General features: G+C 48.6%; 2 protein-coding genes across 3 annotated transcripts in view; one reads left to right on the top strand and one right to left on the bottom strand.

Moving 5' to 3' along the window:
- SNX25 (sorting nexin 25) overlaps window positions 1-7,017 on the bottom strand; it is a 92,140-nt gene extending 85,123 nt beyond the window's left edge. The window contains exon 1 of the mRNA XM_054202529.1: window positions 6,345-7,017. Coding sequence (XP_054058504.1) covers window positions 6,345-6,773 — 429 coding nt within the window. The 5' untranslated portion in view covers window positions 6,774-7,017. The remainder of the gene's footprint in view (window positions 1-6,344) is intronic.
- Window positions 7,018-12,729: 5,712 nt separating this feature from the next.
- CFAP97 (cilia and flagella associated protein 97) overlaps window positions 12,730-13,494 on the top strand; it is a 33,886-nt gene continuing 33,121 nt past the window's right edge. The window contains exon 1 of one of the 2 annotated variants that reach the window (XM_054203255.1): window positions 12,730-12,828. The gene's annotated coding sequence lies outside the window, so the exon portion shown is untranslated. Of the gene's footprint in view, window positions 12,829-12,979; window positions 13,071-13,494 lie in introns of those variants that run through there. The other variant, XM_054203256.1, reaches the window with a different exon arrangement.

The following is a 13,494-nucleotide window of genomic DNA, read 5'->3' as shown; positions in this document are numbered from 1 at the left end:
AGTATTAGGAAGTTTCTCCTCTCCCTCGCAGCTGCTCCAAACTGCTTATTATCTCAGTAACTGCTTTGCAACATGCTTGAAATTGATGCCCACAGATAGCAAACCTTCCATTTCCTACAGCTGCTGGGGCTCCTGCGAGCTTACCTTCACAAGCTTCATCTGATGGCAAAAGTGTTAGATTGTTTTAGAATTTAGAAGGAAAATAAAACTGCATGTCCTTTCTCTCCGCTTCCCTTACGTTCCTCAAAAAGATGAATGCCGCTCAGCTTGGATACCATGGCAGATACTCAACCTAGGTTAAATTGCCATCCCATCTGAATCACTCAGACCATTTCTAATAATCTCACTACTCATCCTTCTATGGCTTAAATAAGAATCAGTACTATCTTCCAGAATCCAGAGATTTCAACAATTACCTGATTTACCTGATCCAATGAGAAAAGATTTACCCATGCCCTCCCATTAACGCCAGATTCACAAATAGTCCACATCCAAGGATGGAACAAGCCTTTAGGAACACAAAAACAGAGTCATGTCTCCCTCAGGACCAGAAAGTAAGATTAAACTATTTCTGAAAATGGAGAGCTACTAAACAGAAGTGAACAAGAGGGACCAAATACGTCAGGAGCTGACTTTTAAAGAAATACTCAAAATCTTTGCAACTGTTAATCATAGGAAACTATACCAGGACATGAGAATCAGTGTACCCTTTTAGCTGCAAAAAAAACCAACATATTTATTCCATTTCTGTTAGTGCTGCAAGACAGACTAGGTAGATCATTCTCTATTCAGAGTATCATTCATTTAATCTGAATTTAAAATGTGGCCCTTCATTTTTGCATTGTTTAAATGAAGTTGATAACCCAGCTCTCTATTATTCAGAGTTTTTGCTTTGAATCAGAGTCAAAACACTATGCTGAAAAGAAAGCTCTGTCCTGACAGTTTCTTTGGCAGAGAAACAACTCACACTGGGAATGTGGGAAAATGTGTTTTCCTTTCCCTTCCCACTAACTTGGTTAATATGGTTCCTCATGGGAGTCAAAGCCATCTCCCCTACAACCACACAAGCTAACAGCCATGTAGGAAACAAGTTTGAATTTAAAAAGGTGACACATTTTCTAACAAGTTTCTTCAAGGGCTGTCTTTGGTGTGAGCATGGTGTAAGCAAGGCATTCAACACGGTCTCCCACAGCATCCTCATAGGGAAGCTTAGGAAAAGCGGGCTTGATGACTGGACAGTAAGGTGGATAGATAACTGGTTGAAAGACAGAGCTCAGAGGGTAGTGATTAGGGGCACAGAGTTTAGTTGGAGGTCAGTGACGAGTGGTGTTCCCCAGGGGTGAGTACTGGTTCCAGACCTCTTCAATATATTCATCAATGACCTGGACGAGGGGACAGAGCGCACCCTCAGCAAGTTTGCCGATGACACAAAGCTGGGGGGGGTGGCTGACACACCGGAAGGCTGTGCTGCCATACAGAGAGACCTGGACAGGCTGGAGAGTTGGGCAAAGAGGAACCTTATGAAATTCAATAAGGGCAAGCGTAGGGTGCTGCACCTGGGGAGGAATAACCCCAGGCACCAGCAGAGGCTGGGGGCTGACCTGCTGGAGAGCAGCGCAGCTGAAAGAGACCTGGGAGTCCTGGTGGACAACGGGATGACCATGAGCCAGCAACGTGCCCTTGTGGCCAAGAAGGCCAGTGGCACCCTGGGGTGCATCAAGAAGAGTGTGGCCAGCAGGTCGAGGAAGGTCATCCTCCCCCTCTACTCTGCCTTGGTGAGGCCGCACCTGGAGTACTGTGTCCAGTTCTGGGCTCCCCGGTTCAAGAGGGACAGGGAACTGCTGGAGAGGGTGCAGCAAAGGGCTACCAAGATGATGAGGGGACTGGAACACCTCTCTTACGAAGAAAGGCTGAGGGACTTGGGTCTCTTCAGTCTGGAAAAAAGACAGCTGAGGGGGGATCTTATCAACACTTAAAAATACTTAAAGGGTGGGTGTCAGGAGGATGGGGGCAGGCTCTTTTCAGTGGTGCCCAGCGACAGGACAAGAGGTAACGGGCACAAACTCGACCACAGGAAGTTCCACCTAAACATGAGAAGGAGCTTCTTTACTTTGAGGGTGGCAGAGCCCTGGCACAGGCTGCCCAGAGAGGTGCTGGAGTCTCCAACTCTGGAGACATTCCAAACCTGCCTGGACGCGTTCCTGTACAACCTGCTCTAGGTGACCCTGCTCTGGCAGGGGGCTTGGACTAGATGATCTCCAGAGGTCCCTTCCAACTCTATGATTCTATGATTCCACTGATACTTGAAAAGTGAAAATCCCCTTTAAGACAAGACATTTTTACAAAAGTACAATCGGGTCACCATGCCATTTTGCTGTCTTGCATTTTGCTGTCCTCCTCCACCACAAATAATCTTGTCCTAAAACAGCTCCTGACAATAACATAATGTACAATTTCAAGGTGTCGTTCCGTTCCCACTGTCTCAATATCAATTGAAACTATTTACTGGTATTATTAATGCCTGTAAGTACTTATTAATTTAAGCGAAACAATATTATGAGTTGCCTGTACACCTCTCTCCCCTTCTCCTTCTAATGAAAATATAAAAACACTGCAAGAAACACAAAGCTTTATGTGGAAGCCAAACGACTGCCCAGATACACCTTGCGATCAGAGCACTTACACACAGGAAGACTACATTGAAAGCACACCTCATCACAGGGATATAAACTGCACACCTTGTTTCACAGTTCTCAGCAGATTTCAGATGCTCTTGCAGAGATACCTGACTTCACCTTTCAAGTCCCAAAGGAGTTACACAAACAATATTCACATTTGGAGAGATGGCTTCTCTAGTAGCAAGTTCGAGCAAAATGAAAAAAGGCATAGACCTTGCTCTTCTGAAGTCCAAACCTGCAACACAGCACTTCCTTACCAAAGTTAGTCATTTGCACCAACAGGTCCATGAAAATCAACAGCACTAAACTCACATTGTAAGTGCCTGCAGAATTGAGAACTTTAAAAAAAAAAAAAAAAACAAAAACAAAAAAAAACCCCAGCCTTTTTCCAGCACAGCATAAAGAACTCAATCCAAGTCACTTTGAAGTTGATCGAGTACTCCCACTCACTTTCCAAGAGCTAAGCCTGCCTCCCACTAGAGTAAACATTTATTACTGAATACTGAGTGTTTCCTCATTTGTTAACCCCAATGTGAAAATCACTCAAAGAACAAAAAATGAACCTATCTGCCTTGAGTTCATGTAGATATGATGCATGCAGAGCAAGATGCCAGCCATAAGACTCTTTCCTAAAAGAAAAAAAAAATTTTTTTTTCATTATTCAGCCAACAGGGTTCTTCCCTATTCTCGAGGAAAAGACACAACAAGGCTGAAGAAATTCTGGCTCCCAGAAAAGAAAAGACAACAGGATCATAAGGCTCTATGAAAAATGGGAGAGTAACAACTGAATGATAATAAAGCAGTGTAAATATATAAGGATGTATAATTAAAAAATTAAGCTACAAATTTTTCAGAGAAACTTATGGAGGAAACTTTGCCATAAACATTTTAGTGAATGGCCTACATTTCTATGTGCTGCCTATATGGACACTATTATTTTCTTCACCTACATGTTGCTGAAGCACCAATTAGGAAATCTGCCAAACATATACAAAATTGTGTTCAGAAAAAGTATGTCAAGGAGCTTTGTAGCCCTGAAGCTATTTTGTATCAGAAAGAAATCAACAAAACTGTAAACTGAAGGCATGAGGAACCCAAATAAGAGGCCTGGAATTACAGCTTCTAAATAGAAAGGGTAAAATACGTCGCTCCTTTTTTGACAGTCCCTTTCATACAGCCAGGTTAAATTTTGAAAACAGTGCAGAGGGAGAAAAGAAAAAATTTTAACTGGATCAGGGTGAGAGTAAAGAAACCGTCCTGGAAAGAGGGCTGCAGCAGATACTGCTGCTTTAGCAGTGGCTTTTAAATAGCAGATTTCAATTCCCTTCTGAAACAACGAACACATACCATAAATCCAAACACCGTGTACAAGACCACACAAAGCAAGAGCATGTGTGCACTATTTACATATATGAATCCGATGGATGGACACAATAAGATAACATCTTGAAGAGAAAGAGGCAGTAACATACCACAAAAAGAAAGTGCATATGGTACAGTGACTGTATTTGTCTCTGGACAGTTCTAGTTTCACTCTTGTTCAGTGGACTTACGTTATTATGTTTTTCACAAAGGGGGAGAGAAAAAGAGCAATACATTTAATTTTTTTCTTCAATTCCCAGCTTCCCAAATTACATTGGTTTTCATTGTTTGGCTCTTTCACAAATCTGAAACTTCTTCCTCACTGCAGCAGCAGGGAGATTTCAGTTATAAAGTTTGTATAAAGATTTTTTTGTACTATGTATACAATACGTTTTCCTAGAAGTAAATTAACACACATCCAGATGTTCAGATTAGTATACCAGCACATAAATGTCACTGGACCTATGGCATTATCACTGAAATATTTAATCTTGCAAATCTGAAGGCAACGGGAATTTTTTACTGATAAATTTTTCTTTTTTCCATTTGATCTAGGGTAGTTGAATGGTAAAATACAGAAACATATAGTCCTTTACTACTCAGGGGCCTATGGACTTAATGCACGTTGTTCCCCAGCATTCCTATGCCAAAAAACAGCTGAACAATCCCTAGCGGTACCTATTTAATACACTACATACAGGACAGGTACTTTCTGATTATTAGTTGTGGACTCTGTGCGTTACATCTTCTCACTTCCCCATTTTCCACTTTTAACGCTCATGCACACTATTATTTTTCACTCCCTTCGAAAAAGCTAAGTCTGATGTTGAGTCTTCAAAGCAAAGAGGATTTTACAAAAAGTCTACTGAGAAGACAAAATGAGTCTGCCGCAACTCACTGCCAGTGCCACAAACAGATCCTGAACGCACCTTTGTGAGTTCTATTATTCATTGAAGTCACTAACCCCCAGCCAAACAGTACAACAATCATATCCTACCAGTTTCCATTACATGCAGGCCCGGAAAAGCGCATTGCTCACAAACACAGGCTCTTTCTCTCCCTAGGTCAAAGAACGAAGGAATAAATCACTACTGTAGGTCGTTAGCTGACTTGATTGGCAAGACGGAAATACAGCCAACTATATCAGCAAGTGATTTCTAACAGGTTCTCTGCCCTGCCAGCACCCTCTGCTTTCTGAAAATTCAGCTGCATTGACTGCAGCCCCAGAAACACAGAAGTGACAGCATTATTTACTTGCTGCTCAGGAGTACATGTACTAAACTGGGTCACCAGAACAGCTAGGCTGTACACCAAGGTGGCACAAATTATGCTCTTTGTTCTTTGTAGAGCATTCTCAGGTATCCTGCGTGACACTATCAAAGTGAAATAGCACTTAGGTGGCACTGCCTACTACTGCAGCACTTCAAATACTAACACACCCCGCTAAGGTCTACAACTCACCAGTAAGAGGCCAAGGGCACCCGACTGGAGTCGCCACCGGTAAACATCAAACACCGCATCCCTGCGAACAGCCAGCACAGCAAGAGTGCAGGCAGGTGCTCATTTCCAGGAGTAGTTTTTCAGGCCTGTCTAGGATCAGCTCTGGAGCATTGGATGACTTGACAGGGGGCAGGGGCGTGGAGGGGAGGAAAGTTACTTTGACTAGCACCTATAGTAAGTCTCCAAAAATCTTCTGCTACCAGTCCCATTCAGAAAAAACCAAAAAAACTCCCTAAGCAACCAGCTACAAAGAGCTCATGAACATGAATTAGTACATTTCAGAAGATGTACAGAAAATAAATTTGTTTATCCTTTGCATAGATGTCTGCAGCAGTTTCAGAACATGTTGGCACTTCCTCAAGGCATTATGATAACACTATCAAAATCTGCCCAACTTCAGAGCATGCATTTAAGCAATGCTACACTGTCTCTTTGAGCACGTCTCCTTCTTTCACTAATAACATTTCAACTGAAGGAGCAGAAAAGGATTTGGTACACCGCCAACAACAAATTGCCATACCAGCGTTCCAGCACTCCAATGGTCTCTCTCAGAGCTAAGACTTGATTTTTCCTGCCCGCCTGCTACCCTCCAGCACAACTTTTCCCGTTTTAAGCCCCGACGAGCGGCTGACAGTGGGCAGGCTCCTGCGGCCGCGGGAAGACACCGGGGCACCGGATTCGGGTGGCTCAGCGGCGGAGCCAGGGCCGCGCCACCTCCGTCCCCCTCTCCCCGCTCTCCCGCCGGCGGCAAGGGGAGGGAGCGCCGCGGCCGCCGCCCGCCCCGCTCCCCTCCCCGCCACTTACCCCCGCGACCCGCAGGACCGGAGCGGCGGCAGCGAAGTCCGGCGGCGGCAGTCGGCGGCGGTCGCGACACATCAGGACGATCAGGGTGCCCAGCGCAGCGGCGGCTGCGGCGCAGCCCGCGTAGAGGGCGAGGCGGAGCAGCAGCAGGGCCAGGCAGGGCGGCCCGCCGCCCCCCGCCTCGGCCCGCTCCTGCCCCAGGTGGACGACGGACACGGCCAGCAGCCCCAGCCCCGCCGCCAGCACGAAGCGGGACGAGCCGTGATCCTCGTCCTCCTCGTCTTCAGCCGCCTCTTCCTCGCCGCCGCCGCCAGCCACAGCGGCGGCGGCCTCGCCGCCGGGGCCGTGCGAGCCCGGCGGGCCGGGGGCGGCGGCCCCCGCCGCCTCGGGCTGCCCGGCCGTGCTGCTAGCGCTGTCGGCACCGGGGAACATGCTGCTCCTGGCGCCGCTGGGAGCAAGAGCATCTCCCGCAGCAGCAGCCCCCTGCGAAGGTCGCCGCTCCCGGGCCCCCCCTCGTCCTCCGCCGCCTCCTCCGCCGCCCGCCGCCGCCACTGGCACCGCTGCGGCCGCCGGGGGAGCCGGAGCTCATGCCCGGCGGCAGGCGGGTGCGCGGCGGCCCGGCCGCTTCCTGGCGGCAGCGCTGCCCGCCTGTCGGCGGCGGGAGCCGAGCGCCGTGGCGGCAGCCGGGGAGGCCCCGCCGCGCCGCTCGGTGTCCGGCAGGGGCGGGGGGAGGCGGCGGGGGCGGTGCCTGCCGGGCGGGCGGGCCGGGGACATGTGCGACCGCCGCGCCGCCCCACGGCCGGGTTCGGCTGCCCTGCGGCGGGGGCGGCCCCGCGGGGCTCCGCGCACAGGCCGGGAAACAACTACGGTTGGAGGAAAGGAGGCGGGAAGGCACCTTCCCGCGGGGATCGCCGCCGGCCGCGGAGTGCAGCCGGGTCCCGCGGGGAGCCGCTGGGCGCCCTTCCGGCACAGGCGGCCTGGCGGAGATGGGGGGGCTGCAGGCCGCGGGCCGGCCCGGGGGGGGGCAGGCGGGTCCGGCCGCATCACTGGGGCCCTGGGAAGAATGCCTTGAGTTGGGGCATCTCTGAGGTCCAGACACCCTGCCGAGTAACCTCTGTACGCACCCCTCTGATCAGCTGAAGGAGACCGTCAATAGTGAATTTCAGAAGTAAAAAGTTGATGGAGCAGCGGTTGAAATGACACAACAGTGATTCTGCAAAACCCAGCCCCACAGGAGCCCCACCAGCACTCCCACCTCTGCCCTCCCTCCGCTGGTCGGATGGTTTGTAGCTGCTTGTGGCAGATTCTGAGAACAGAAATTCCAGAGGAGGCCACAAAAATGATCCGAGGGCTGGAGCCCCTCTGCTGGGAGGACAGGCTGAGAGAGTTGGGGGGGTTCAGCCTGGAGAAGAGAAGGCTCCGGGGAGACCTTCAAGCCCCTTCCAGTCCCTAAAGGGGCTCCAGGAAAGCTGGGGAGGGACTCTGGATCAGGGACTGGGGCGCTAGGACAAGGGGTAACAATTTTAAACTGAAAGAGGGGAGATTTAGATTAGAAATTCAGAAGAAATTGTTCACTGTGAGGGTGGTGAGACACTGGCCCAGGTTGCCCAGAGAAGCTGTGGCTGCCCCTCCCTGGAGGGGTTCAAGGCCAGGCTGGATGGGGCTTTGAGCAATCTGGTCTAGTGGGAGGTATCCCTGCCCAGGGCAGGGGGGTGGACTAGATGGCCTTTAAAGGTCCCTTCCAACCCAAACTATTCCATGATTCTCTGATAAATTCCTCATATGGCAAAAGCCTCGCTGTATTTCAGCTGTGCTCGGGACACATGTTCACCTTGCCATAGTCGTGGTGCAGTGACAGCTCCTCTGAATTTGCAGGTTCATAGCAGCTACCAACCGCAGCCAGCACAGGAGGCCTTGATGTCATCAGAGCAGGAGAAAAGGGCAATGCTTTCCTCAGGGAAGCCAGACTCTGCAAAAGTGGATTTACAAGCATTTACTCATGGGCTTTGTTTTAAGCGCAGATACCCCATTAAGAAAGTTAAGCACTCTAGAAGCGTTTACAGGTATTGAGAGTTCTGGGAAGCACTTTTCAGGTTGCCACTACTCTGGCAGTCTTAATGTCAAAATAGCCCTGAATCTTGTCTTCTAAACAACAGCTGAGTCCTCCTGGTTTATTCACATTCTGTAAAACTTTTGTAAAAAAGTTACTTCTGTAAAATGAATGATTCTAGGCTGATGAAGAAAAGTCATGAATACCAAGGCCCTGATCTTGTGAATGTTTACGTTTCTGCATAACTTCTAAACTAGTCTTAACCTAGCACACGGTGTCTGATGGTGTGGCCTGACTCGTATACAAAATTGTCTCCATATAGACACACCTTTATCTATTAGAGGTTTGTATTGCAATGTATTTCCTCTCAAAATCCCTAAGTAGTTTTGAAGTGATTTTAGCTCCCATTTTAGTCACTGACCAAAAGAAACACTGCTCCTTAATCTGATCCAAAGTCCTTACAGTAATTTAAATAGAATTTTATTACAGAGTTTATTCTATTTAGTGGGTATTAAATTGCACAAAGACTTGTTAAATGCTAGCTCAGTCCATTCACAGTGTGTCTGAAATTGATTATTTAAGTAATGTCTCTAATGTGATTAAAGGTGAAAATCATCGTATCATAATAGTGAAAATGCTATTGCAATGACAGTCCAATCCCATGTAAACTACCAGGTCCCAAAACATCCTGATGCGTCTGATTGTTAAGACCAACAGGGAAATTCTTGCAGAGTCTGAAAGCTTTTGGATAAGGCCTAACATGCCAGAAGGTTTCCTATAAAGTTATTTTATTCTCATCAGGTAGAAAACAAAAAGCAAAGATTCGTCTCCCAGCACACCCTTTATTCCTCAAAGATTTCAGAAAATACAGGGCTTTGGACTGAGTTCAAGATCTATTCTGGGATCTTAATAAGGACCCTCACAAGAAACGAGACAGAGTGTGTATAGGCCTTCTACTGCAAATGCATTCAGGAAACTGCCTGGGCCTCTGTCAAAACTACTTAAGGGAATTGAATTTTTAAATTATCCTGAAGCAGAGCGTGTAATGTTGTTAGTCCTGTGCAAACAGAGATTATTTTCTTATTAGAGTATTAATTCTCAGAAGTGGAGAGGAAGATACAAAAAACACACCTACTTGCAATCATGGTTTAGTCCTGCAGTGCTTACGCACAAAAACAGTTCTTGTCTGAATGAGTAATCCCACCAATTTTAGCCAGGATTTACACATCATACCCTGAATTAGATATGTCTGAATCAACTCGAGTGTGTATCCATAGAGCTAGAGGGAGATTTGATTGTTTTTCTTTTAGTTTTTAATAAGATTCTATGACTTTTCAACCTGAGGTACAATTCCTAATATTCTAGATGACATCCTAGCTCCACTGAAGTCAACGGCAATTTTCAAGTTTACCTCAGTGTTATTTGAACTTCCCCTTTTGTACTTTAAAAATTATTTTTCTGTACAAGACAAAAGGACTTCAGAGGTCAATTTTCTGAATGGGGGGTTATTTTATTCTCCTTCTGTAACTATTTACTCAGTCATGGATCTAGTTTATGAGATAAGAGATTCTAACTCTACTTTATTCAAGCATTACAGCAAATATCTTTCCTACAAAGATAAAGCTATTTTAATCTCATTTTAAAACAGAAATGATGTCTGATTTGGGGGGAGAATCAGCACCTTCACTTTTTTCCTTTGACCTAGGAGTGTAATTTACCTGTTTATAACATGCCCTAGATGAAGCCCCACTGGTCTGAACACATTTTTACATCTGTCTTTAGTGACAATTTTGCAACTTTCACCTTCATAGTACTGCAAACTTTAAACCTCATTAAATTTGCACCTTTAAAATGCTTAGACAAGCTTAAAATGAATAATTTCCTAAAGGCTTTTTCACATTTACTTTTTGTTTTGTGAGCCTTTCTGGCTCAGATCACTTTGCTATAAAGGTTAGCAATTTACGACTTCACAATTAAAATAGAAATGTACATTCTAGGTAAAAAGAGGTGTGTAAAGTGCATACATAGTTTATATTTTTAGCATACTTACAACTACAAATGAATTACAGACATTTTTGTAACTGCTGTGGTGCTACATTGTAGTTACAGCCATGTTGAGAGTTTACAGAAATCCCTAATAGCCTCTGGGACACAAAACCCAGAAGCGCTCGTGAACTTTTAAACCTGGTGGTATAGAAGAGTGATAACTAACACTGTTAGAAACAATCATAACAGAGACAGAAAATAAATGTACTGGGTAGTGGATGCTGTTGATTTCATGAACCCTAGCTAATAGAGCAAGAGGAAAGGAGATTGTCTGTTACACTTCTCAGTATAAATCTTACTTGACACCTTTCAAGAAACTCAAGAAAATTATTGGGATTATTTCTCAAAGGCTTGTAGAATGAAGGGGCTTAAAATTGCCATCTGTTTTTGCCTTTTAAAACTTTCCCTGCAACAGTAGATGCTTTGGACTTTATTGAAAACAAAATGCAGACACATTTCAGTGGAAACCATGTAAAGTAACTGTCTCTATAAAAGCAGACATAGTTTGTCTGATAAAACTTTCCCTCAATGTTTATATATTACAACTGCAAAACTTCTACTTACACGTTGCTCGGTGCTGCAGCCCTCCCACATTATGTGGGAGTCACTGCCTCGACCTGGGGTCTTGTTGCCTTAACATGGGTCACCATCACCTCAGGGTGGGTCACTGTTACTTCATCTTGGGGCACCAACCCCTCCTTGTGGGCTGCCAGCACCTCAGCCTGAGGCACCATCTTCTCAACTTGAGGCACCATCACCTCAGCATGTGGCCCAGGCACCTCAACATGGAGCCCCATCACCTCAACCTGGAGCCCCATCACCTAAATCTGGGGACCATCACGTCAACTGGGGGAAGTATCCCCTCAGCATGAGGCCCCATCACCTCAATCCAGGGCACCATCATCTCAACCTGGAGCCCCATCACCTCAACTTGGGCCACTATCACCTCAGCATATGACCCCACTACCTCAACCTGGAGCCCTATTAGCTCAATCTAGGGACCATCACCTCAGCATGGGGCCGCATCACCTCAACCTGGGGCACCATCATCTCAACTCAGAGCTCCATCACCTCAGCCTGGAGCCTCATCACCTCAATCTAGGGACCATCACCTCAGCTTGGGGCACTATCACCTCAGCATGTAGCCCCATCACCTCAATCCAAGACACCATCACATCAGCATATGACCCCATCACCTCAAGCTGGAGTCCCAACACTTCAGCCTGGAGTCACATCACCTCAACTTGGGGTACTATCACCTCAGCATGGGGCCCCATCACATCAGCCCAGGGCACTATCACTTCAACCTGGAGGCCCACTACCTCAGCCTGGAGCCACATCACCTCAATCTATGGACCATCACCTCAACTTGGGGCACTATTACTTCAGCATGGGGTCCCATCACCTCAACATGGAGCACAACCATGTCACCTTGAGGCACCATCACCTCAACCTGGAGCCCAATCGCTTCAGCCTGGAGCCACATCACCTCAACTCGAGGCACTATCCCCTCAGCATATGACCACACCACCTCAGCCTGGAGCCCTATCACCTCAATCTGCAGCCCATCACCTCAACTTGGGGCACTATTACCTCAGCATGGGGCCCCACCACCTCAGCCTGGAGCACAACCATGTCACCTTGAGGCACCATCACCTCAAGTTGGAGCCCCATCACTTCAGCCTGGAGCCACATCACCTCAACTTGGGGCACTATCACCTCAGCATGCAGCCCCATCCCCTCAACCCAGGGCACCATCACCTCAGCATACGACCCGACCACCTCAGCCTGGAGTCCCACCCCTTCAGCCCGGAGCCACGTCACCCCAACTTGGGCCACTATCACCTCAGCGTGGGGCCCCATCGCCTCAACCCAGGGCACTGTCATCTCAACCTGGAGCCTCATCACCTCAGCATGCAGCCCCATCACCTCAATCTTAGAGACCACCACCTCAACTTGGGGCACTATTGCCTCGGCGTGGGGCCCCATCCCCTCAACTTGGAGCACCACCACGTCAACCTGAGGCACCATCACCTCAACTTGGGGCACTATCACCTCAGCATGGGGCCCTGTCCACCTCAATCTACGGACCATCACCTCAGCTTGGAGCACTATCACCTCAACTTGGGGCGCCATCGCCTCAGCGAGAGTCCCAGCTTTCTCCCCGCATCCTGCGGAACCGGGAGAGGCGGGAGGGAAGCGGACAATCGGTGCCTCCCGGTGGGAGGTCCCGGCCTCCGGCTCCCTTCCCGCCCCCCTCAGGCACCGCCTTTCCCCGCCCGACGACGCGAGGGGGCCGGCCCGAGCTGCCTAGGAGTCGGGCGTCCAGACGGCGGCTGCATCGCTGCGCGGTTCCCCCTTCCCCTCCTCTCTCTTTCTCCTCCCGTGCCCGTGAGTATCCGCCCCGGCTGCCTGCGCGGTTACCACAACTAAAGCCCGGGAGCGGGGGGGGGGTTCGGTGAAGGAGACGGCGCCAGCGGCTTCCCGGGGGGCTGCCGGCCCGGCCCGCCCCGCCCCGGCCCGGCGGTTGGGCCTCCGGTGCCTCCTCCCCACAGAGAGCGGGTCTGTGGCGGTTGGGGGCGGCGGGCATTTTCCTCCACTGCCTGTGGTAATTTTTTGCCAGTTCAAACAAGGTGGGAGACGTGTTTTGCTTTTTAAATGTGTGTGTATGTATATTTAATCGTTATATAATTTATATTCTTACTAATTTTTAATTTGCCGTCTTTCTACTCGGGTCCCTGAGCGACACGTATGTAGGTGTCTCCCCAGCGTGTCGCACGTGCTATATTTGGAGGGCTTCGGCTGGCGTTGAGCCGCCAGAGTTTAGTCACGCCACCCAGAAACGTTGTTTTATGCCCCAGCTTCAGTGCCCTGCCTGCCCTCTCCTTCCCTGCGGGGCTGGAAAAGAGGTGGGGGATTTTATTCTGAGGCACCGGCCCCGTTGGCACCATCTTCTTTGGCATTGGGAGCTACTGTGTTGTGCGGGCCATCCTTAAAGTTACCGGACTAGGAGGGACACGTTGGAAGTGATGCTCGGATAGAGTTCAGTGAAGTGTT

The sequence above is a fragment of the Rissa tridactyla genome, chromosome 5 (assembly GCF_028500815.1).
Source record: "Rissa tridactyla isolate bRisTri1 chromosome 5, bRisTri1.patW.cur.20221130, whole genome shotgun sequence".
Taxonomy (NCBI): Eukaryota; Metazoa; Chordata; class Aves; order Charadriiformes; family Laridae; genus Rissa; species Rissa tridactyla.
Note: the sequence above shows the minus strand (reverse complement) of the source record. Positions and strands in the feature narration are given on the sequence as shown.